The sequence below is a fragment of the Wyeomyia smithii genome, chromosome 2, assembly GCF_029784165.1.
Source record: "Wyeomyia smithii strain HCP4-BCI-WySm-NY-G18 chromosome 2, ASM2978416v1, whole genome shotgun sequence".
NCBI classification, from domain to species: Eukaryota; Metazoa; Arthropoda; class Insecta; order Diptera; family Culicidae; genus Wyeomyia; species Wyeomyia smithii.
In genome coordinates this window covers 110,399,650-110,426,091 of record NC_073695.1, presented here as the reverse complement: position 1 = coordinate 110,426,091, position 26,442 = coordinate 110,399,650, and the positions used below count along the sequence as shown (strand labels likewise).

The window sequence follows — 26,442 nt, the reverse complement described above, 5'->3', positions numbered from 1 at the left end:
AAATTAACGCTCAAGAACATCATTTACTCCCCTGACGATAAAAGAGCCGATACTCTAGTTGATTTGATTTGATCGCGCAATGGCTTATTGGAATAAACTGGCGGTTGATACTAATCTCCCCTCACATGTTAATTCTAGCTCGTTTGTTTGACAGTTATTTAGTCTCATAGCCACACTTCTACTAAGGGGTCTCGGTAGATTAGCTCCGTGCGTCATAAATGGACAATAATCGACATGATAATCCGAACCGTTCAATTTACTGTTTTCATGGTCATAAACTACTAAAAGTACATTCGACCAGCGAGTTGAAACGAAGAAGTTGCCAAAAATATTGTTCATGCTACGCGGAAAATGATTGCCTATCATTGCATGCAAAAGCATTCAAATGTTCAGTTGCAATAATATTTATTCATCTATGGTTTCGAATAATAAATAGGTACAAATTATGAACGGAAGTAGATTGGTTGTCGAAATATATACGTTGCATCACTGTTTCAAGTACAGTTTAATTTTTTTGCACTGTTTTCACTTTCAGATACTTAAGAATTCATTTACTTACGCTTGAACTTACCTATCTAAAGGGAACAATAGGCAACACAGACAGGGCGGGTTAGACGCGGGACCGTTGATTATTTCCATATGAAATAATCAAAATAAATTCACCCTCGTCAGTACATCAATCCGATGTAGTTTTTGCCGTTTAGGCTTCCGCTGATTTAAAGCTTGCAAAAACTGTTTTCTTAATGGCATTAAAATATTTTGGCTCTTTTTGACGTAGGATTACGTCTCGCTTTTGTAGGGTGACATGAGAAGGAAAGTATGACGAGAATGTGCCCTCTTGAAATGCGTATAATCATGCTGTCACTGAACGGATGCTGCACACCAATGTCTTGATTGACGGGTGAAATGTTCCACAAGCTTGTGGCATAACAATTAGGATAACTTTTCAATAACAAACTAGCAAAAAGTTGAGTTGAAAATCGTGCATATTCAATCAAACACAACCTCGCTTTCGACTGACAGAGGATGCTTTCGCTTAGGTAATTATCATTTTTAAAGATATCGTGATAGCAACCATGATGAGTAGAACATGGTGTAACGCATGATGAGTAGAACGTGGTGTAATGGTTTGACCAAAAAGTAGGCGCGGGGTGGGGAAGCGTTTTTTCCACTTTGGAGGGTTGGAGACGAAGTAATCACTATTAAGGAAAAAACGAAACTTGATAGCAGAAGGCCAGAACCAAGTTTTTTTTGTTCTTTTTGGGGCCCCTAACTATCCTAAATTTATCGGAAGTCGATTGGTTTTGTCTCCGCTTGGCGCATTGCATTTCAAATTTATATCGAGATGGTAAGGAAAAACCACATTTTTGCATTTTGCATTCTAAAGAGCTCAAAATGGCTCAAACCAAAGGTTTCATGACTTCAAATGGTAGGTTTTTTGATGCCTAACAACTTGGCCGAAGACACTAAAGAGCTAGGGTGTCCCAAAAAAATACTGGAGCTGTTCAAAGTAGAGTATGTCGAAATTTATGTTGCAAATTGTTTTTTTCTGCCAACACTGCCAGTGTACCGGCGTCAGTCAGATTTCCATCAGAAGTGACCTCAGAAACACGTTGTAGATTCTACCTACGCCTAGAATGTTGACCTAAATTTGTTTGCTTGATTCAGCTGAGTGTATAAACTCGTTACGACAGGTTAGTTCTGATGGGAATCCAGCTGACACCGGTACATTGGTAATGTTGGCAGGAAACAGGATTTTCTGCATTCAAATCGACATACTCAACTTTGAACAGCTATAGCTCTTCTTATGGACTTCCTAGCTCTTCAGTGTCTTCGGCAAAGTTGTTAGACATCTAAAAGACTATACTTTAACATAATGTAGTGCATTATTAAAGTATTATTGAGCTCTCTAGTAAAGGTAAATGCAAAAAAGTAGGTTTTCCCATATAAATTTCCATACAAATTTGAAATGCAATGCGCCAAGCGGAGACAAAACCAACCGACTTCCGGTAAGTTTAGGGTTGTTTGGGGCCCCAAAAGGAACCAAAAAAGCTTGGTTCTGGAAAATCGATCATTTTTCCCCACCCTAATCACTATGCAACAGCGAATAACTTTTTCGTGTTTGTTGATATATCTTCATTAATTAGGCAATTGAATACCGCATATTCAAATGTTTTATGTTGGAAATTGTTTCTTAAATTAATGAATATTGGTAGCAAGGTATGTAGCATTGCCATATTTATAATTTAAATGCATCCAAATGATATATTAAAAGATGCGATCATTTTTATGCCCTAGTTGTTAATGAACAAACCTTCTCGCTGGCCTTTTTTTTCAATATGGCCGATTCTGCTTTTGACATATCGTTACACCATGTCTTTATACATCATGGTGTAACGGTTTGATCGCAAAGTAGGCGAGGGGTGAGGTAACAGTTTTTTGCTTAGGGAGGTTGGAGACGAAATGTAACTATGCAACAGGAAGAACTTTTTCGTTGTTTATTCATGTGTCCTTGCTCACTTAAAAAAGAAACCCTCCAGTTTTCAGTGTTTAACTTGTGAGTTGCTTTCAAGAAGCATAAATATTGATAGCAGGGTATGTAGCATTGTTATATTTGCAATATGAATCATGAATGCATTAAAATGATATATTCAACGATACGAATTTTTTTCCCAAATGCTGTTTAACAATAAATAAACTTCTTCGCAATCAAATCTGTTTCCAATATGGCCTATTCTACATTTAACACCATGTTACACCATGTCTATATACATCATGATAGTGAACAATATGTAATCAAAATTTATTGCGAAAAAAAATCATGTCTTAGCAGTCCGGGAATAAAAAATGCACTGTTACATCAAATCGCAGAGTATATCAGGCTCCTTTTTCAAGTAATAATTCAAATGAGGATTGTTTTATTTATGTTTTATGGTAGTTTTATTCAAGCATTTCAGAATCTATCTAGGCGGCATCCATAAATTACGTAACGCTCATAGGGGGGAGGGGGGTATCCTTGAGCGTTACGATTTGTTACACAGGGGAGGGGGAGAGGTGAGTTAATCGTTACGTAACGAGAAATCTCTGAAGGGATTCTCCAAAAACGAGCATTTTTATCAAGGAAATCCTTCTGCAACGTTACGTAATTTTTAATGGGGGGGTAGGTTTTGACGTTACGTTTCGTTACATATGGGGGGTGGGGGTCCAAAAATCGGGTTTTTTGCGTTACGTAATTTATGGGTGTCGCCCTAGTAAATTCCGGAATCCGCGTAAAAAACGGGGAAATTCCGGAATCCGCGTAAAAAAAACCGCGTAAATTTCGGAATTCGCGTAAAAAACTCGCCCTAATTCAGCAATCCGAGTGAAGAGAAACCGGAATCCGCGTAAAAAAAATACCGCGTAAATTCCCGAATCCGAGTAAAAAAAACGCGTCAATTCCGGAATCCACGCAAAAAAACGCGTAAATTCCGGAATCCGCGTAAAAAGCGACCTTAGTGTATCTCTAAAAACATCCTTCAAATCTGGTGAGAGTTTTGCCAAAATTTTATTTTATCTTTAACATCACTCAGCAGTTCTCAACTTGCGGTACGCCTAAAGCCTTCAAGGGGTACACGAAAGAAAAATCAGTAATTGCGGACAAAGCAAATTTTTCTTTAAAATACTATTTGGTTTTCAACCTTACTCTTGAAACATGACTGTAGCAGTCAAACAAGCCATAACTCAATTTAAAGCCTAATCTAGACTATTACTACATGATTTACCACTTCTTTCACCCACTCTGCGAGAACATTCCAAGCCAGGAGGTACAATTGATTAGGGAAATATCGCCAAGGGGTACACGGACAAAAAAGGTTGAGAACCGCCGAGATAACTGATGAAGGCTAGGAGAGTTGGACTAATCACTAATGTGTCGAAAACCAAGTATATAATGGGAGAGAAACCAACATTAGCTTCCCACGGTCGGTGATCATTGACGGCGGTGAAATCGAAGTGGCAGATGAGTTCGTACTTATACCCAAGTATAATCTCCCTTCATCCAGGAGCATACGACGGCGGACGAAACTAGTGATGTACAAAATTCTAATTAGACCCGTAGTTCTCTATGGACTCGAAACCGTGACGCTGCTCACGAAGGACATACGCGCACTGGCCGTAATTGAAAGGAAAGTTTTGCGGACAATGTTTGGTGGAGTACAAACCGAAAGCGGAGAGTGGTGCACGCGTATGAATCACGAGTTGCAGGCGCTACTTTAAAAGACCACCTGACGAAGGCTGGGAGGCTACGACGGGCCGAGGATGCCGGACATCAGCGCGGCAAAATCTGTTCACTTCAAGGATCCCACCGGCACCAGAAACACCTTACGTGCTAGGTGGCTTGACCAGATTGAACCGGATCTGCGAGTGTCGAGACGCCTAGGAAATTGGCGATAAGTAGCCTAGAACCGAGAAGAGTAGAGGAAAATTCTTGATACGGCGCGAGCCACCACGGCTCTAGGCTTTTGAAGCAAGTAAGTATCTTTAAGATGATTTTATCTTGAAATAGCGCCCATAAAAATCTTTTAAAACTATTTTATATTATAGAAAAGAATAAAAGAATAAGAAGTATCTGATATAAAGAAACATCTCTTTTGCACTGATTCTATTCTGTCTACATGTGTTGCAGAAAACGGAGACCATACAATGCTACAGTATTCTAAAAGTGACCTGACATAGGAATTATAAAGTGTTTTTATTGTGTATGGATCTTGGAAGTTATAGCAGAAACGTTTTATAAAACTGAGCATGTTACTAGCCTTATTGATAATTGTATTGTAATGATCAGTGAATGTTAATTTTGAGTCGAGTATGACTCCCAAGTCCCTGACTCGCTCACATTTCTCTACTACCTGATCTCCTACGGAAATAATAATGCTTGGTATGTTTCTTTTTCTGCCAAAAGCCATAGAACTACATTTTTTTACGTTTAGCTGAAGAAGGCTTTTTTTACACCAAATTTAAAAATATTTTATCTCGTTACGGAAAAAGTTTACATCATCATCGTTTTAATTTCAATGAAAAGTTTTATGTCGTCGGCATAAATAAGAGTTTTTACATGTTTTAGAATAAAGGAAATGACGTTTACAAACAATATAAATAGTAGAGGGCCCAAGTGAGAGCCTTGAGGAACTCCTGAGTTTACCTGAATAGGTTTCGAAAGTCTACCTTTAAATTTGACTGTTTGTTGACGATCTGTCAGATACGATTCAATCCATTTGAGTAATTGTGAATGAATTCCAATTTTTCGTAACTTGAAAAGAAGCAGGGGTATATCAATGCGATCGAAAGCTTTGCTGCAGTCAGTATATAAGGTTTCAACATAATTTCCTTTATCCATTGCGTTCAAAGAGAAATTAATAAACTCGAGTAAGTTAGTTGTGGTTGAACGCCCTTTAGGTATACAAGAAAGAATGGCTATGCCTCGATAGTTGCTAATGTCAGATTTTTTACCAGATTTGAACACAGGCACTAGATATGAGTTTTCCAGAATTTCGGGAAGCAACCGGATTTCAGCGACAAATTAAAAATAAAGAACAGTGGGGAAGTTAGTTCTTTAGCTAAATGTTTCATAAATGCTGGCGGAATTCCGTCTGGTCCCGGACCTTTAGACGCATCCAAAGCTTTTAAAGTATCTTCAATTGCGCGTGCGCTGACATGTTCAATATTGAAATAGTTGGGAAGCTCAGGAAAGTTGGTGAAGAATGTATAGTCACGAACAGATTCTGAGAAAGTTGTATAATTTTGTTGAAAAAAATCAGCAAATAGATCGGAGATGTCTGCCGGGTTCTCTTCAACTTTGTCATGTAGTTGCATTTTCGAAGGAAAATTTTCAGATTTTAACTTTGATTTAACATATTTGAAAAAAATTTTTTGGGCAAGATTTTATTTCAAGCTCAGTTTTTAGTGTGAACTATTCAAACGCGTTACTAATGGCATCGTTAGGACAATAGATGTATGGTATTAATAAAGAAGCTATCGCGGTACTTAATAAATCTTGTTAGTCTAGCATATTTAGTTTTTATTTCGAAGGCATCTTATAAAAGACTAAGAAAACGAGGCAAATATGGCGAATAGATTGTGATTGGCTCCGTCAAAATAATAGCCATTTGTTAATATACGCTGACGCTTTTCAATGCTACTAATCATTCTAGCAGCTTAGAAGTAAGTGTGAACCATAATCAGGCAAATCGCAAACTTAATGAAAATTCAAATATTTTATTATTTTCTAAATAGATTGTTAATTTAATAGTAATATCATAGCCGGTTGGAAATTACAAGCTCGCATAACACGTATAATCTGACCGTGGCTTTCAAAATTATCAATTAGGAACTTGAAAATGCATAAGAATTCAACCAACCAACCAATTGAATTGACCTCCTTTGACCAGAACCTCCTTGATCTTATGAGGGATTTCTGGCTGTTTTGCCATAGTTTGAGGGAGTAACAAAATTTATGCCCGCTTTCAAAAGACAAGCAATCCAAACATTTTTATGTGCATCGGAAATATATATTGTAACTTGGGATATCCTCATGTCTTACTTGTTCTGTTTACAAGCTGCAAAACCAAATAGTTGGCGTGCAGCCAAACCGAATCAAGCGCCAAAAAATTATTTCGTGATTATAAATACATTATTTCTAGATTATTGTGACATTTTGTGACATATGGGGAGGGAGGGGTCCGCTTGAGTTTGACATCACATTTCAACTAAAAGAAAGACACAGCCATGCCACGGAGGTACCTCTTAGAGCAAGCACACGAGTGGCTAAATTAAGGTTGCTAAAGCTAGCTTGGCAACATACACCATAACCACACCGAGTGTTGCTTTACTGATTTTGGAAATAACAACCCCTAGAAATAGCTATGCGTCACCTGTGAAAACGCTATTTTATGTTTACTGTGGCGAAGCAAACATGAAAATGCTTTTTCACAGGAATCGCATTAAAAAAAACTATTTCCGAGCCATGTGCTTTTGAAAGTCTGATGTGATGACTCGAAGTCGGCCATTTGTGGCCTTAACACTGTTTCACCTTAAGATTTGTTTGAGTTGAAAGAATAATTTCTTATTTAAGGTTGAAAAGCACAATGTTCATTAGTTTTACTTTACCGTGCATGTTTGTTTATGAATGGCAGCGCAAGTGCATTCCTTTTCTCAGTCTCTATCAAACAACGACACCTTTGTTATTTGTTTGCGAAAAGTGAAATTTGTAATCATGAATCGAAGTGATCTTTTCAACTCAATCTACGTACTTAAAAACATTTCCTGATTAAAGCAAAAGCGCCAGTTGAATGCAGTCGCTTTTTAAATCAATGAAAAGGTAAAAACGTCGCCGTCTTGGAAGAAAAAGTTTACAACAGAATCAAAGAAAAAAAATAAAAAAGAAAAACTTCTTCAGGCTGGGGAAAATCTTTGGATGCTTCTAAAAAACCAGCCATGAATCCAGTCCTAGCATCACAATGCGAAAAACTTTTCAAATAAATTGAGGATATTTCTGAATAATATATTAGCTACATTAGGCCGTACACTCGAAACAATAAAGTTTCAACATTTCAGAAAACTATCTTTCAACCCGAAATTCTGCGGGCCGCCCCCGCCTCGAAGAGCCGCAACCAGAGCTTCTTAAAAATCATATGTGACCTTGCACTGCACGGTTCTGGGGCTCAAGAAAAACGACGCGATAGGAGGATGAGGAGTCTCAAAACTTTGGATGAGTTAACTTCTGCACTTCAAGGAAGAGGATACGCCATCAAAAGATCAGCATCATACCTCATACCTCACATCATCAGCATCATACACTGCGGTTGATATCAAAACACGTTGATTCATGTCATGACGTCCTTCCAACACGGTGCCAGTGAAGCTGCGGCGTTCGAGCCTGCCCATCATAAAGACCATTGCGATGGTCTATTTTGTAAAGCGACCATAAGGGCATTGGAAGAATTTTCATCTATACTTGGACCCAATGAAGTGTGAATCATCAGTCAGGACGACAAGGCGCGTGTGGCAATTAGACTCATGGCTGCCAACAAGCAGTCCCCAATTCTCATGCATGTTGAGTACCGAATCAAGCTTGCTGACCATGACTGGATCGTCGCGAATGAGCATAAACTTATCCCATCAGTTTACGCTGGTATAGAGATCAAACCGAACGGGCATGGTAAACCGGAGGCAACAGGATACTCTGGACCAACTAACGTACCTATTCGTTCATGCAAACATTCATTTTCAACAGCATTTTCAGATGTCTTGAATTTCAAGCGATCGCTTACTCCGGAAGTATTCGTCAGTATTCTAAAATTTGATGGATTAGTCAACCGGTTCTAGTTTTTACGGTCGATGGTGGACCGGACGAGAACCCTCAGTACCGCAAGGTCATTGAAATTGCGATACATCATTTCAAGAAGTATAATTTAGACGCGATGTTTGTTACAACAAATGCACGGGGAAGGGGTGCTTTCAACAGAGTGGAGCGACGTATGACCCCTTTAAGCAGGGAACTTTCCGAATTGGTCATACAGCACGATAATTTTGTATCCCATTTAGATTCACAGCTTCGAACAACGGACGCAAATTTGAAGAGACAAAATTTCTAATACGCTGGTGAAATACTGTTAGAAGTCTGGAGCGATTTGGTAATCGATGGTCAAACTACGTTTGGCAAAATATGATCCTGATGCGCAGGAGATAGATCCGAGCTCAATCCACGAATATGATCAAAACTGGTTTGCAGTACATGTGAAAACTAGTATCTGCTTCAGATGGTAAAATGTACAAATGAGCAATTTTTTTACTAGTTACTGAAGGTTATAAGTGATAAAAATGTATTATTTTTATTTTCAAAAACTGTCGTTCGCCACTTCGAAGCAGTGTCAAACAGATAAATCCTCTAATGGCCCCCTCCAATCTCTCTGTCATAAACATCCCATGGCTTGATTGAGACGTCTAAGGACGTCAACGGTTTCCTTCAATGTTCGTGTTGAACTCATTACAACGTGAACAAATCTTGCCACAAACTATGTTGGGACCAATTTTTTTCAAATTTCGCGTGACATCATTAATGGAACGCCACTTACCACTTCTCCTCGCAAATCCTTATCATTTAGGCAACTGTCAGTAATAATTTTCGTTCGATGAGGTAATTTAAGGTGAGATGATAGCGTGAGAAGACTGCGTAGGCTACAAGTATGTTTTCATAACGGGTGGCAACTAAAGATTTGCAATTTTTTTAGGCTCTCTTACTCCACAACAACAACGCGTTAAGAAAAATGAGTGTGTGTATGTAAGCTCTGTCTCTCTCGCCTCTTTATGCTAGTATTTTTTGTTTTCGTGCCGAGTTCTATCCAAATGGCGTCGAAACAAGGAGCATTCTGCAAGCGCATTGAACAGTTCGCTATAAACTGCACAACAACTTTGGCAAAAAATTCATGGTAAACTATTTTGAAAACGAAAATCTTCCGGTTTCGACTGTGTATAACTTCCTGCAAACCTCAACAATAATTTACCACGAAGGTAGTGGAAGACCGGGACAAAAAAATAATTTTTCTTATTTGTCCAAATATTGAGTAGGGTAGAAGCACCGGTTTTGGCCATAGCACCAGTTTTGGCCATGATAGAATAAAATTGATAATTGTGAAAAAGTATCTTAAATTACTCCTAATTCGAAGTCTTCTATTGAACCTGCCGATACTATTCAACAAAACTATTACAAACTTGAGCAGATAAATATGCGTATTTTAGTTTTAATAAAGGAACTAACTATGCTTTCTCCAGTTCACTATACAGCCTAACGTTGAGGTAGTTTGCAAGCTATTTTTCATAGAGCATAACTTTGTTTAAATTTGCCCATTTCTATAACAAATATTGTTACCAGCATCAGGCACAACTTACTACAGCACATGGATAAAAATATAGACATTTTGGTGTGATTTTTCTCTGCAATATCAAAATTACCTACAGCTTCCAGAAACGTTCATTGATCCATTCTTGGCCACATATTAATGCAATTCCATGATTCATAATCCTGATATTGGCCATATGTAAACAAAACCATGGTAACGTATTGATGTTTATGCAAAACATAAAATGTGTGGAGTTTTTCGGGCTGGTATTTTAATCGCATGAGATATGTGAAACTACAAAACTGGTTTGGGGTTAGAAAGTCTTCGTTTGTTCAGATTATTCACAAATCTATAACTTCATTTGTATTTACCAAAACTAACGCTTCGGATTCTCAACCTTAACTTGACTATAATAAATGGCATTCGAGTTACCGAAGTTTATGTTAGGCAATAATACGAAAAAGTTTCTATGTGAAAAAGGAAAGAGCGGAAGCTTTTTAATGTAGATCAATGACAGCCGAAAAATTAATATTGGTCAATGATGTGATGTCAGTGTTATTAAATATCCTATTAAGTTTCAACAAATTCTTACTTGGAGTACTTTGCCCTGCTAGCTATGTGTGAATAAAATATTATTATTGAGTTTGATTATTATATACACTGGCCCTTTGGTTATTTCAAAAACGAGGATTTTCTGCTGTTAAAATATGTCTATGTGATAAAGTCAAAATATAAAATAAATTCGTGTGACTTCAACTTTTTCGCGAATCGGCCACAATAGGAGACCCAAGTGGCCAATTTAGAAATGCTTTGACCAAAACAGGAACCTAGAGAAGTTTTTTTGATTGGAAAATATGTAAACAATACAACATAATTTGATTATTTAAACTCATTGTTAGTGCAGAATATAGACGATTTCATCCGATTTCCCCGTTGAAATTATTCAATTACATATTTTTCGAAGGAAGAAGGACAAATATCTCTCATACATAACATACTATGGCCAAAACCGGTGCCTCTACCCTAAGTCTAGTGGTTTGGCTATCAATTAAGATGAATATTTCTGGCAATATTTGAACGTTCTGGGAATATTTGAACAAAATTTAAATGTACTTTATTCCAAAAACACTATACCGATGAAAGGTTTATGTTTTGGCCAGCTAAAATATCATCACATTACGTCAAAAAAACACAAACTTTCCTGAACAAGCACTCGACTCTAATTGTACCCCAAATACGCAACCCAACGAATCTACCTCAGTGTCGTTCAATCGAAGATTTCTTTGGGATTTTAAATTTCTTCGGTGCAAAAATAGCTGAAAATCAATGAACTGCAAACAGTTGATTGGTAGAATCAATCAATCAATCGGAAAGTTGACGTGAAGGCTGTATCATAAAAAAGCTCCGTCGGAAGACCGATAACGGACCTACGCTTCGGATTCTCAACCTTAACTTGACTATAATAAATGGCATTCGAGTTACCGAAGTTTATGTTAGGCAATAATACGAAAAAGTTTCTATGTGAAAAAGGAAAGAGCGGAAGCTTTTTAATGTAGATCAATGACAGCCGAAAAATTAATATTGGTCAATGATGTGATGTCAGTGTTATTAAACATCCTATTAAGTTTAAACAAATTCTTACTTGGAGTACTTTGCCCTGCTAGCTATGTGTGAATAAAATATCATTATTGAGTTTGATTATTATATACACTGGCCCTTTGGTTATTTCAAAAACGAGGATTTTCTGCTGTTAAAATATGTCTATATGATAAAGTCAAAATATAAAATAAATTCGTGTGACTTCAACTTTTTCGCGAATCGGCCACAATAGGAGACCCAAGTGGCCAATTTAGAAATGCTTTGACCAAAACAGGAACCTAGAGAAGTTTTTTTGATTGGAAAATATGTAAACAATACAACATAATTTGATTATTTAAACTCATTGTTAGTGCAGAATATAGACGATTTCATCCGATTTCCCCGTTGAAATTATTCAATTACATATTTTTCGAAGGAAGAAGGACAAATATCTCTCATACATAACATACTATGGCCAAAACCGGTGCCTCTACCCTAAGTCTAGTGGTTTGGCTATCAATCAAGATGAATATTTCTGGCAATATTTGAACGTTCTGGGAATATTTGAACAAAATTTAAATGTGCTTTATTCCAAAAACACGATACCGATGAAAGGTTTATGTTTTGGCCAGCTAAAATATCATCACATTACGTCAAAAAAACACAAACGTTCCTGAACAAGCACTCGACTCTAATTGTACCCCAAATACGCAACCCAACGAATCTACCTCAGTGTCGTCCAATCGAAGATTTCTTTGGGATTTAAAATTTCTTCGGTGCAAAAATAGCTGAAAATCAATGAACTGCAAACAGTTGATTGGTAGAATCAATCAATCAATCGGAAAGTTGACGTGAAGGCTGTATCATAAAAAAGCTCCGTCGGAAGACCGATAACGGACCTTTTTCAAATGATCATATTTTTTTTTTGTTCATAATGAATGTATCTTCATGAAAAATAAATAAGTTTTTCTTTAAGTTTATCCACCTTTTTTGATAACAGTAGAAAAAAATTCCATACTTTTAGTTGTCACTCGTTAGTGTTTGTGTAGACAGTAACATACCGAACAGAATAAATCGTGATCTAACACTTGAAAAAAAAAACTGTCCGTTGCTGTCTCATGCTGACGAGCTTTTTCTACTTTCGCGCCGTCGTGTTCATCATCTCATTTCACAGTAAAAAATGCAACCAGCAATTCGTTTGAAAAGTAAAAATAGGAAAGCAGACCCCTTTTTGCCTAAAAGTCTTTTAAAAAATTATTGAAATATAAGCAGTAAAATAATGAATATATATGTATGTGTGTAAATACATCCTCTGAATCAAAATGTGTGTGTGTCTATATTTTAATTTTATAACAAATTTAACCTAATTTCATAACAACTCAATACTAAAATTATCCTTATTGGTCGAAGATAATGATACACCACCTAGTGTTTATTGGGCATTGAAATTCCGAAAGTGTTAATTGAACTTGCTAATTTTTCCGCACGGAGAAAATGCTTCAAGAAAGCAGACGATTTCATTTTGCCATTATGAGGAGCCAACTTTTTAAAACAATTACCCCCCTGAGCATTATTTGACACTGCTTCGTTGTGCGGGTGTTGAGTAAACTCGCCAAAATAATAGATTTGCCGTATACTCAGCCGTTTCATGGGACCATCTGCTAAAACCAATAAACACCAATTAATCATTGCTATGTGTACCGGTCGATAAAAATCTTCCACGGTTAAATACTTCATAATTATTGACACGATTGAGCAGTCTCTGGAAACGGGATCACCATGAAGAGCTGTGATTGATAATTATTTATCTTGAACTCACACCCATTCAGTACCCAGTTGCACAGTGCCAAGTGTTCGTTATTATAACAGAGTGAAGTTCCTCAATAGGCTCAGCTTTTTGAGCGAAGTTGAGTCAATCGAAGTTGGTATGAGAAAAATAATCATAACGGAATTGTGTGGAAACCGCCCCTTCTGGCAGGTGATGTTCGCACTATGAATTCAACAGAAGTTTCTCTTTGTATTGCACGATTGTTATATTTTTTTTTCTTGTGGTTTTGGACAGAACAAGTCACGTTATATATCAGATCAAAATTTAGATTAATGGCTTTAACACTTATATCAGAAATAAACTGTATAAGTTAAAATCATTACCAAAACATTCGAAAATGTTCATACATCATTTCTCATCATTTCGAATAAATATTTAATAAGGAAAAATAACGTATTCTTCATACATTGATGAGCTTGACGGACACTTTTAACCTAATCTTGTTATGAGTGGACAAAACAAAAACGAATGAAGGTAATGAATAAGAGAGATTAGTAAAAAAAAGTTGAACTTGAACCACATTGATGCTATTTATTATATGTTAGGAAAATACTTACTGTATCTTGTGCGCACATCTTCCTGCAATTGCTCTCCATTGGCATCCCCATACACTTGCAGCAATGTTCGCTGCATTAGCTTCGGATCCACCGTGGGAAGTTGACTCATTCTACCTCGTCTGGAAGACCCACTTGGATTCCAGCTGGAAAATGTTCGGGCTACCACATTGGTTGGATAAGGAGCATCGTTAGGACCTATACAATTCGGACTGTCCGTCAATGCGTTACCGGAAATGTATTTCAAGTTCCCACTGCTGGAGCACTTCTCTGCGGATAGATTCGGCCAAAGCGCTTGTGCCGCTCGAGCGATTTGCATACAGGTGAATAGTATCGCGAGTACCTGCGAGAAGTAAAAAAACTAGTAAAGATAAATAGCCCAGAGTGTGATTAGCTAATTAGGTTACAGCTCATAGAAATCTGCAATCGGCGCCATTCCGACAGATTTTTTTGCAACTGAGTCTCAAATCAAAAGACTCTTCACAAACCGGATTTCAATTGATTTGTAAGCACTAGCGAAAACTTAGAAAGAACAATATAAGACGTCTAGATGGAAGACATGCTACCTACATTCGAATAAAAACTGAATAATGCGTGGAGAGAACGGTTCTTTTAAACTGGGTTAACAAGATAAGCAAAATTTGAATATTGATCCACCGGTTGTACTATGCTGTAGCCTTTGACTAATACTATGACTATTCAATCTGATCAAGCCGGCGCGCTAGCATCGTTTCGGAATCTGATTGCCAACCGATGCGATCGGATATGAAAGGGGTAATGAAATGCAGTGCCACCGCGGTGACCTACTTTGGACGTTTCTCTGCCAAGTTTTTGATAAAACGACACAGTGAAAATGTCAGAGAAAAAAAAAGGCGCGGGTTGGTGTAAATGATTTCGCTCCGGTACATCAGACCCGCTTGTGAACTCGCAAGCCAATCTGTGTGACTGAATCAAGTTTTGTATCGCGTGATAGGGAGATTTTCCGGCGCACACCTTTCCAAAGAACAATGGAAGTGGATGTAGGTGAATGAGGAGGAATTGGAGGTAATTGTAGAGATCGGACAGATAAGAAAGGCTGTATGAGATGATAATGTGTGGAAAGTATATTATACCATAATATTTTTATTCTTTACTTCAAGGTCTGAACGAAATATTGAGGCGTCAATAAATTGATATACATATCTATCTACTTTATACGATGCAAGTAAAAAGACTTTCGATCATCTCACTGCTATCATTCGCTTTTTTATCGACTCAGTCGATCATGGAATTATTCAAAGGCCTATTTTGTACTCTTGAAAGCACTATAACATTTTTGCACTGTGATTCAATTCATCTTTCAAATTTCAGGTTACATACAAACAATTTCATACCAAGGGACATATCAGTCACACTCGACCATCTTCAATTTAAATGAAGCTTTGTACACGTTTGCGGTATAAAAAATCTCATTTGAATGAAATGATATTTTATCTGAATATGATATGTTCACTGAAGAGTTTTTTTTTTATAGGGGAGATTTGTTAGTAGCTTAAGTATTTATGATAAATATTAGTAAATAATGAGTATGTGTGTCCAATCACAAATGGTGACTTCTCAACACTGTTAGAAATTTGTAATTTTAATTGTTAGGATTTGTTTGCTTTCGCGATTAGAACTTATCATTCGTAGGGATTTAAACCTACTTGTCAGAAAAGGGGAAGTAAACTTACAACTAACTTAATTGCTAACTTATTGGCTATAAAGAGAGCTTATCGTAGCAATTGAGGATTGCAACGATTTTTGTCGAAAATTGTTAATAATTTTATTTGACATAGCTTCTAATGGTTCAACACCAGTAAGTCTATGTCATTCGAGTGTACCAAACCAAGGAGGACGCTTCAAAATCATTTTCAGAATTTTATTCTGAATCCTTTGGAGCGTTTTCTTCCTTGTTGAACAGCAACTTGACCAGATCGGTACAGCATTAAGCATTGCTGGTCTAAAAATTTGTTTAAAAATCAAAAGTTTGTTCTTTAAACAAAGTTTAGAATTCCTGTTAAAGAGAGGATATAAACATCTCGTATATTTGATGCACTTGGCTTGTATACTCTCAATATGCTCTTTGAAAATAAGTTTTTTATCATAAATTAGTCCCAAGTACTTAACCTTGTCGGACCAACTTAAAATAACCCCATTCATCTTGACAACGTGATTATTGTTTGGGTTGAGGAAAGAAGCCCTAGGCTTATGCGGAAAAATTATCATTTGAGTTTTAGAAGCATTGGGAGAGATTTTCCACTTTTGCAAATAAGAAGAAAAAATATCTAAACTTTTCTGCAATCGACTGCATATGACACGAAGACTTTTTCCTTTTACGGAAGTGCTTGTGTCATCGCAGAACAATGACTTTGTGCATCCTGGAGGCAAATCAGGAAGGACCCAAGACTGAACCTTGAGGTACACCTGCTCTGACAGGAAATCTATCGGATTTTGAATTCTGATAGACAACCTGCAGAGTTCGATCAGTAAGATAATTTTTTAAAATTTTGATTAGGAAAATTGGAAAATTAAAAGTTTGCAATTTCGCAATCAAACCTTTATGCCAAACACTGTCGAATGCTTTTTCTATGTCTAAAAGAGCAGCTCCAGTGGAATAACCTTCAGATTTGTTAGCTCGTATCATATTAGTAACTCTGAGCAATTGATGAGTTGTGGAATGCCCATGGCGAAATCCAAACTGTTCATTTGCAAAAATTGAATTTTCGTTGATGTGTGACATCATTCTGTTAGGAATAATTCTCTCAAACAGTTTACTTATTGAAGAAAGCAAACTGATTGGTCGATAACTTGAAACTTCAGCTGGGTTCTTATCCGGTTTTAAAACTGTAGTAATTTTTGCATTTTTCTATTATTTGGGAAAATATGCAATTTTGAAGCAGCAATTGAAAATTTTCACTAAAAATTCCATTGTGCTCTTAGGGAGATGTTTGATTAGTATATTAAAGATTCCATCGTCACCAGGTGCTTTCATATTTTTGAAATTTTCAATAATTGATTTAATCTCATTCAAGTTAGTTTCAATTATTTCTGCAGGTAGAAAATTCTGGGAAGAAATTAAATCAAATTGACGTGTGCCTTCATTTTCAATTGGACTCACAAAATTCAAATTTGAGTTATGAACACTCTCAAACTGCTGAGCAAGTCTTTGAGCCTTTTGTTCATTGGATACAAGAAAACGTTCACCATCTTTTAAAACTGGAATAGGCTCTGAAGGTTTCTTAAGAATCTTCGACAGCTTCCAAAAAGGTTTTGAATATGGTTTCAATTTTACAACTTTAGTCTCAAAATTTTGATTTCTCAGAAGAGTAAATTTATGTTTAATCTCTTTATGTAAATCTTTATAAATAGTTTTAAAAACAGGGTCACGAGAACGTTGATATTGACGTCTGCGGACATTTTTCAAACGAATTAGAAGTTGAAGATTTTCGTCAATTATTGGTGAATCAAATTTCACTTGAGCCTTTGGAACAGAATAATTCCTGGCATCAACAATTGCACATTTTAATGCTTCCAAAGCGGAATCAATATTCACTTCGTTTTGCAAATCAAGCTCATTATTGAAATTTCTCTCAATATGAGTTTTGTATCTTTCCCAATTAGCCTTGTTATAATTGAAAACAGAGCTCATAGGGTTTAAAACTGATTCATGTGATAAAGAAAAAGTTATTGGAAGATGGTCAGAATCAAAGTCAGCATGTGTGATCAAATCACTACATACATGACTTTGATCTGTAAGCACCAAATCAATTGTTGAAGGGTTTCTTACAGAAGAAAAGCATGTAGGACTATTCGGAGACAAAATAAAATAGTATCCTGAAGAACAATCATTGAATAAAATTTTGCCATTGGAATTACTTTGAGAATTATTCCATGAACGATGTTTAGCGTTAAAATCGCCGATTATAAAAAATTTCGAACGATTTCTGGTGAGTTTTTGTAAATCACCTTTAAAATAATTTTTGTGCTCGCGTGTGCATTGAAATGGTAAACATGCTGCGGCAATAAATAAAATCCCAAGTTCAGTTTGAACTTCAATTCCCAAAGTTTCAATACCTTTCGTCTCAAGATGGGGAAGAGCACGATGTTTGATTCGGCGATGAATAACAATTGCAACTCCACCGCCGGAACCCTGAATCCTATCATATCTATGAACCACGTAATTGGGATCATATTTTTATTTTATGTTAGGTTTCAAAAATGTTTCAGTAATAATTGCAATATGCACATTATTTACTGTTAAAAAATTAAAAAGCTCATTCTCATTGGCCTTCAATGAGCGAGCATTCCAATTTAATATTTTAATTGTTTTATTTAAAATCATTGCTAAATTTTAAATTAGAAACAATTTTAATTGTTCACTGAAGAGTAATTTTGCGAACATGGGTTCGTTGAAGACTAAAAGGTAGAAAACAGATAAATATTTCGAAATATGAAATTTTTACCAAAATGTCCAATGGATTCAAATTTTAAGATAAACAAAGCAACACATTCCGTAGTTGCTCCTCCGTGATGGATCTGTGCTATTGAAGTTGCACAGAGAACCACGTACATGGCAACTTGGAATCAGTTCACCATCTTCAATGTACAACATTGTACAACAATTGCTTTGTATAGATCGGCCACGTCCTTACGGTCGTTAGGGTGAGGAAAAAGATGGTAAAGAAGGAGTTTTAGCAGTCGTTGTTGTCGGAGACCGAGTTTACCTCTGCATCTCCATGACTGCGATGGAAAGGAAGGGTTGTGTCACCGTGGTAAGTGACAGAATTGAACAATGTTGTGCGCGAAGTTAACTCATTACGAAGGCATACGATGAGTCAAACACCGCGAATCTCTGCGAGTGGCGTGCGCGAAAACCATCCACAGCTCAAAGCCTCCAAGTGTTTTAAGTATTTGTCTATTACCATTTCCGAGTACCGAAGTACGACGAAGTTTTAACAAACGGATTTATTTAAGATAAACTATTTGTTTTGGTTTCTATTCATATAGTGATTGTTTCATTGAAGCTTGTAAATGACGAAGTTTTATACGAACGGATCTGATTGTGTTGTAATATTTTATTTATATGTTTTTATTAAATTGGACTTTTCTAAATTTATAACAGCAAAACTACTGTGTTCGTCACTGTGATGATGATGGATTTTTTTTTTCATTTATATTGTAGCTTTAAAGAAAAATAGAAAAAGACTAAAAAAGCTTGAGCCTCACGCGCGGGTTTCAGATATAAATAATTTCTTTTAGTAATAAAATTGAAATTGTTATTTGAATGCTTAGAGAAAATCATGAAGTAGTTGTGGTTGGTCTGACTGAAGGTCATGAAAATTCTGTACTAGTTTTGTGTGCTCTATGCATCAATTTGTATAACTGATTAAAAAGTGACTACATTAATTATCTATAGATAAATCGTCCACCTCAAACCTTTGTAGAGATATGTGGCGGGACCATCATCATCATCACCCTAAAAATAAACGCATTTCAGTAGACGCGGTTCGGTAAAAGGTAGACATTGAGTAGTCATTAGGTTAATCACGATATTTATCGACCGAACGACACCTATTCCGATTTACGACACGTTTATATAAAAGCAACGGGTGGACAATCTTCAACTCAGACGTCAGACGGTCAGACAGAGGCCGAGGTTATTTCTTTTCAACGGTAAAAAGGTTTATGTTAGGTATCATGTTTTCGTGATAATTGACGGAACCGAACGATTTCATTATATACTGTAGAAGACAAGACAAAAAACCTAAATTAATCCACCTAGCGGTCAGACCCAGCCTTTCTCATTCAAACTTTTATTTGTAAAAATAGATTTACATGAACACTTCAATCCAATAAATGTATATTCACTCTTTAGGTTCTAAAATATTGATGTTGTAATCTATACATATAAAAATGTAGTCCGGTCTGTCTGTCTGTTTGATCCATATAGGCTCGAAAACTACCGAACCGATCGACGTGAAAATTTGTATGTAGGGGTTTTTGGTCCCGATAAAGGTTCCTATAATAATTTGAGACCCATCCCTCTTTTGGAAAGGAGATGTTCAATACAAATGAAACATACATTTCTACCAACTCAAGAACAAACCAAGCAAATGAAACCGAATTCGGCATGTGGATGTTTTAAAGGGTAATAAATATGTCCATAATGGTTCGACGCCCCTCCCTCTTATGGAAGCACATGTTTCTGCACAAGTTGGAACCATGGAACCATATTTGGCAGGTGATTGTTTTTAGTGGTAACAAATCTGTTCCATAATCGAACTCAGGCAACCTTTTGGATTGTAAGATGGCAACTTCCGGTTTCTGGAAAACAGTCAAAAATGGCCGATTCCCGTCTAACATGAGTATCTCCGGATCTAGAATGATACACAGCAGCTGAAATCGACCATAGACCCCATTTTAGATTTTAGGTTGGTGACTTCCGGTTCCTGGGAAACAGCGGAAAATGATCGAATTAGACCAAATATGGGTATTTCTTAAACCAGAATGACGCTCAGAGACCAGAATATATCTTAAATACCGTTTTTAAATACAAGCTGGCGACTTCCGGTTTGTGAAAAATAGCCTAAAATAACCAAATACCATCCAATATGAGTATCTCTGGAACCAGAATGATGCAATGAGCTAATAATTGACCTCAGGCACCATTTTGAATCGCTGAATAGCAACTTATAGGAAATAGTCGAAAATGACCAAATAATACTCAACATGGATACGATTTGTCTCTTGATTTTGATCATATCCTATGGCCGATTCGTCGTGCATTTGCAGACTTTAAACACATCGCAAGGAATCAATGAATTTGGAACGTTCAAATAGTACAAAACCTCATTTAAATTATGTTGAGACCACATATATCAATCAAAGCAGGTATAGTTTTAAATAGCCTTTGAATTTCTTTTCTCTCCATCACTTTTGAGCCACATATCAAATTGTTATGAAGTTTGTTATTTGTAAGTTTGAGAGATGACTCGTTCGTATCACACTAGTTATGTTCAAATAAGTCATGTAATCTTAGAAATAATAGACTTTCGTTGTTTTATCAACAATTTAATACATAACGGTGGCTTAAGTTCAATTATAACGTAACCTATAGGGCAGCCAAAATTTTAAACCACGTGCTCAATCAGAATTCTTCATCGTTAACCCTTAACTAGCCCGCTCATCTGATAATACGATTGATCAAATCGGTTGTGTAGTTTCTGAGATAATGAAGTTTCGTGATTTTCACATTTTGGTACTTTACAGACGAAGTTACAGTCCAATTACAGTAAAATTCAATAGGGTGTTATGAGGCAGCTAGACTCATTATTTGACACTAATTTTGTGGAAATCGGATCAGCCATCTCTGAGAAAAGTGAGCGAGTTCAAGTAGTCTTCGGAATATGTTCCTTTTAATAGCTGGATTTCACATTTTTAAACATAACAGGCAAAGTAATAGGCCGATTGCAAAACAAATCAATAGGGTCTTATGGGGCAACTAGACCTTCCATTTGACTTTTATTGTATGAAAATCGGTCCAGCCATCTCTGAGAAACATGAGTGAGATTAAACAGTCTTCAGAACACGTTCCTGTTCATAACTTTTGAACCACAAATCCAATCTTTATAAAATTCAAAAGTTTATGGTATTTCAGGTAGCCCGTTCATTTGAAACCAATTTTGTTCAAATCGGTTGTGTGGTTTTAGAGATAATGATGTTTCATGATTTTTACATTTTGATACATAACCTCTAAACTAAAAATCCGATTATAATAAAATTTAATAGGGTCTTATGGGACAACAAGACCTTCCATTTGCAAATAATTTCATGAAAATCGGTCCAACCATTTCTGTGAAAAGTGAGTGAGAATAAAAATCTGCACATACACACACACACACATACACACACACGCATACAGAAAATGCTCAGCTCGTCGAGCTGAGTCGAGTGATATATGCCATTCGGCACTTTGGAGCACTTTTCTAACTTCTGTTTTGCAAGTGATTGCTATACCTTTCTAGGAGAAAGGCAAAAATCTACGCTTGTCAGCGATAACTCTGATTAACTTTAATACAAAGAAAACAAAATTTCGATTACTACTTGCACTCTATTCCTGAGAACTTTTTTTTTCATGAATATAGATTATCAATTTCCACATCCCCTAGTTTTTAGTTTAGCTACATTCAGACCATTTGATAGTTTTCAAAAATCTTATTCAAACACAATTGAAATTATTAAAATTGCAATAACAATGTCAAAATTGCTACGAGCCAAACCCTCTACTGCCCAAGCTCACTTTTGCTAATGTATTTTTGAAGAGTTATGTTCAATTCTATGTGCAACAAACGATTGTGTTTCAACTTCTTTTACAGTATGCGCGTATCAAATTTCCAGAAAAAATATTTCAGAACATTTAATATCCGTTTTTCTAGACATAAACCGTAAAAAATAAATGAAAGAAATAAAACACAGTAAAAAAAAAATAAAAATAAATAAACACATAATAAAACTGACCAGAAGAACGCACGACGAAACTTCTCAAGGGAATTATAATTGGCGATATTTGGCAGGAGGCACGAAGCTCGGTAAAGTAGAGCAGATCGCGTGTGAAAGGAAGTGTAAAATCACATTACACACAAGCACGGATAAAAATATAATTTTTTTTATAAGCATGCCACTTCTGAATAGTGGTATTGCTAATAACAGAAGTGCGGGATAAGGCATAAACTCAGGCATATCTCACAACAGATCAACGTTTCTGGTCGCAGTGAGGAAGTCCATACAGGAAAATGATCACATAGCACAATCAACGAATGATTTGGGCCTTTGGATAAAATCGCACTTAAAATCGCCTAGTACCTTTATATGTGAACTAGTTGACCCGACCCACCAAAATCTTCGGTTTCGAAGAATGATCAATTGTTTGATGTTGATTGCTTCTTCGTGATTACAATCTACTGATTTATTCATACAATATGTTGAGTCCTAAGAATTTCGTTTTAAATAATAAGATTCAAATCGTTGGCTTTTTTGTTTTTCGCCCTCAGGATTGCAAATACATTCAATCATGGTTCACACGATTCGGAAACTCATTCATAATGAGTTTCTCGTTCGTTCGATTAAGCGGCCAAAATTTTGCGGGATCGAAATCAAATCTGTAGTCGGATGCTGAACAATGAAATCAAATAGCTCAAATAATCACATAGCGGGAATGCCATCTAAAGGACTATTTAAGAGAGTTTCCTCTGGTTGATTCTCTACATCAAAAACAAACAATTCCTAAAATCGATTCTTGTTGTTTATAAGTATAAATCTCATGTTTGTTATTACAACAAAATACTACAAGGTATACAGCCCTAGGGGTTGTATGAAATGGTGACGTAGGACTAGATGTATATATTAGGCATCGTACACAAATTACGTTACGCTAAAAACCTAGATTTCAGGCTCCCTCCCCCTCCTTTTTAACGATAAGTAACGTTCGATATGACTCTTCCCTCAAAATTACGTAACGCTGGACAGATCTGCTACCCCTCCAAATTTCTAATTTTGAGCAAACATCACAGTTACGTAACGGTCTCAACTACCCCCCCCCCTTTGTGTGAACAAAAAAAAAATGTCGCGTACTCTAAAAGCTATACTCCACTCACTATTGTGTGACAAACTAGACTGAAGCTAAATTTTCTACACGCAGTCTTTTGTATCGAGTTCAGCGTAGATTTTTGCCATGAGGGCGTGGTCACGCAGTTTCGAGAAAGACAAACGGAACAAAACACTTTGTCGAGTTAAAATATGTAGGCAGTGGAATTTATTCCGTGCATGTTATTATTATCCGTGCTCGGGAAGCAAGCCAATAGCGAGGGAAATGTATGGGAAAGCTTGACCTTGGAACTTTTCACCTTTTTTTACCATTAAGCAGTAAAGCAACAATGTTAAACTTTATTTCAAACAATTGTTACATATTTTATCTATCCACCGACACATAAATGACTAAGATGCATTAAGTCGTTCGCTTGTTATAATCGTTTGAATTCTGATTTCACAAACTGTAATCTGGTATAGAAAACAAAGACGTAGTCCTACGTCAAAAATAAGAAGGGTTGTGTGCAAAGCTACGACCGCAAGGTTGACGTTGAACTGTGTGCTATTCGATCATTTTAGGCTGTTTTCCAGAAACCGGAAATAGTCATCCTGGATTCAAAATTGCATGTGGAGTCAATTTCTGGCCTCTGAGCACCATTCGATAGGTATTTAGTAGCACCGTATTCGATGGTATTTAGTCATTTTAGGTTGTTTTCCAGAAACCGGAGTCACAATGGTTTACTGTGAACTTTTTGCCGAGATTTTTGCCACTTCTAAGACAATTAATTTTTCTCTTTTTTATCTTGATTTTTTGGGCTGTTTCATTCCTTAGAGAATTTATTCTTCCTAATTAGCCAAATATTTGACCAAAATCTAACAATTCGCTGTTGAATCGTGCAGGTAAGTTCGGGACACGGAATAAACGATTTTTATTTCCCAAAATTCTTTAATTTTATTAAGAAATTGTCAGTCTAAATGTAAATATAGCTAGTAACAACTGACCACCTCCCAAATCGATTTTCCCCACATTTATAACCATAATCGGAATATCTTATTCATGCTGAACCGTCGCACGGTGTTATGTGTAAATTTATTTTTATCTCGTTTCTAACGTATAGAACAACTTAAAATAAAAAAAAAAAAATCTATTCTTTGCAAGATTTGAAGTTACAGAATGATTAATCTGTATCTGTGGGCTGGCTTCCCAAAACTTATACCGTGAAATGGGGTGAAATTGATCAGTGGGGTTAAATTAATTACCTGAAAATTCGTGATAGAAATACTAATCAAAAGATCTTACAACACTAGGCAATGTTAACATGTCCTTATACGCAACTTTTGCATGTTTTACATACCTGTCAAAGTTAGCCCTTGCATGCCCGGTGCAATTTTTCATATTTTCGAAAAATTCTTCTAACTCAGTCAAAACTCTATCAAATTTGATCAAACAAGTTTCCAAAAAAAACAAAAAAAAAATATTGAATTTACTTAAAGTTTTCTTAGTTAAGGGTTAATTACGTTAAATTTGGAGAAGTGAGTAAAAATTGATAAAAGCTCAAAAAAAGGAATTTTAAACAATGATCATTCCATACCATTTAAGAAATACTGATGAATTTGCAGGAAACCACAAAGATTTCAATTTCAGAGTTAGTTTTTGAGCTTCTGCAACAAACCGAATTGAAATCGGTCTAACGACGATCAAATAAGAGCAAATATAGCAACAGGCAGCTCGTGAACCAAAATAAACAAATTTTAACCTGAAATATCGTTATTTTCGTTTCCAAACTAGCTGTAAATGATATTTTTAAGTATAGAAATATTCATTTATCTTTAGCATATCGAAAAAACAGCACATTGTTAAAAGAATGTATGGATTTCAATGGTGATCAAGTTTACCCCAGTTTACCTCATAGTACCTTCTAGAATTATCGAATTTATTTCATGAAGTAGACGATAGAAATTTCACCAATAGCAATAGAGGTTTACTGGAGTACATACCAGTACTTGTTTTAAAATTATACTATTTCGGGTAAAATGTACATGAAGCTAGTTAGTTGGAAATTGTTATAAAAATTTATCAATTTTACCCCGTTCCATGGTATCCGATAAGTTTTCACTATCATTGCAAAACCCCAAACACTGGACTGGGTCCTATAAAGCTATACTTTAAGGCTTGCGCTTTTCACTCCATGACCCAAACAAAACACACGGCTGGTCTGTCTGAGATGGACCGGTAGAAATGAAAACAAAAAGCGCTTTAGATGGCGAGACAATTGAGAGACATTCGAAGGCGGGTAATCGTACGGTTGGATGGGGTTACGTTTTGTTATCGCTTACCCGGCGGAAATTATGGAAGTCGGGTGTCGGTTTTCGTAGTGTAAGCATTTGGACAGACTAAGTTGTTAACCATGTGGCTGCAGTTGAAGCCGCCGGTATGCTTTTCATTTTCTACATAAACATGTTTACGGGCGACTATTGCTGCAAGAAGGAATTTGATGACCTGTTTCTGGTAGGTACATACATACTGTAGCGCATGATGTACCGACGTCATTGTGAGAGAATGTTTAATGCTCAGACAACCATTGAATCTATTCAGTGTGAAGCACCACTGGAGCCGATGAACTCATGGAATAACCCCTGCTGTACTGCGATCGGACTGTGGGAGCAAGCTCCTAGAAAAAAAGACAACGTTTTCGTGATGCTGCTCAATCGTGGGGAAAGGGTACTAGTGGGATGCAAGAAACAAAAAAAAACGAAACTCATTGTAATTTATATTTTGTTTCCCTTCAGCATCATCTTGGCTTTTCCTTGGAAGCCATTCCGTTATAACAGAGTATTTTTGCAATTTACAATAATTTATTCATATGCATGCAAGCTCGCAGAGGAAAGTTCTTATTAGCGCTACGGGTATAACCCGAGAAACAAACGATTCGTAGTTTACGGTTTAGAGCTGATGAAAGTTCCTCGCCTATTTATTGAGCAAGTCTTTTGTTGAAAAATA

General features: G+C 36.4%; 1 protein-coding gene across 1 annotated transcript in view; it reads right to left on the bottom strand.

Moving 5' to 3' along the window:
* LOC129725282 (uncharacterized) overlaps positions 1 to 26,442 on the bottom strand; it is a 67,810-nt gene that overhangs the window by 28,923 nt on the left and 12,445 nt on the right. Inside the window, exon 2 of the mRNA XM_055680900.1 lies at positions 13,839 to 14,178. Coding sequence (XP_055536875.1) covers positions 13,839 to 14,178 — 340 coding nt within the window. The remainder of the gene's footprint in view (positions 1 to 13,838; positions 14,179 to 26,442) is intronic.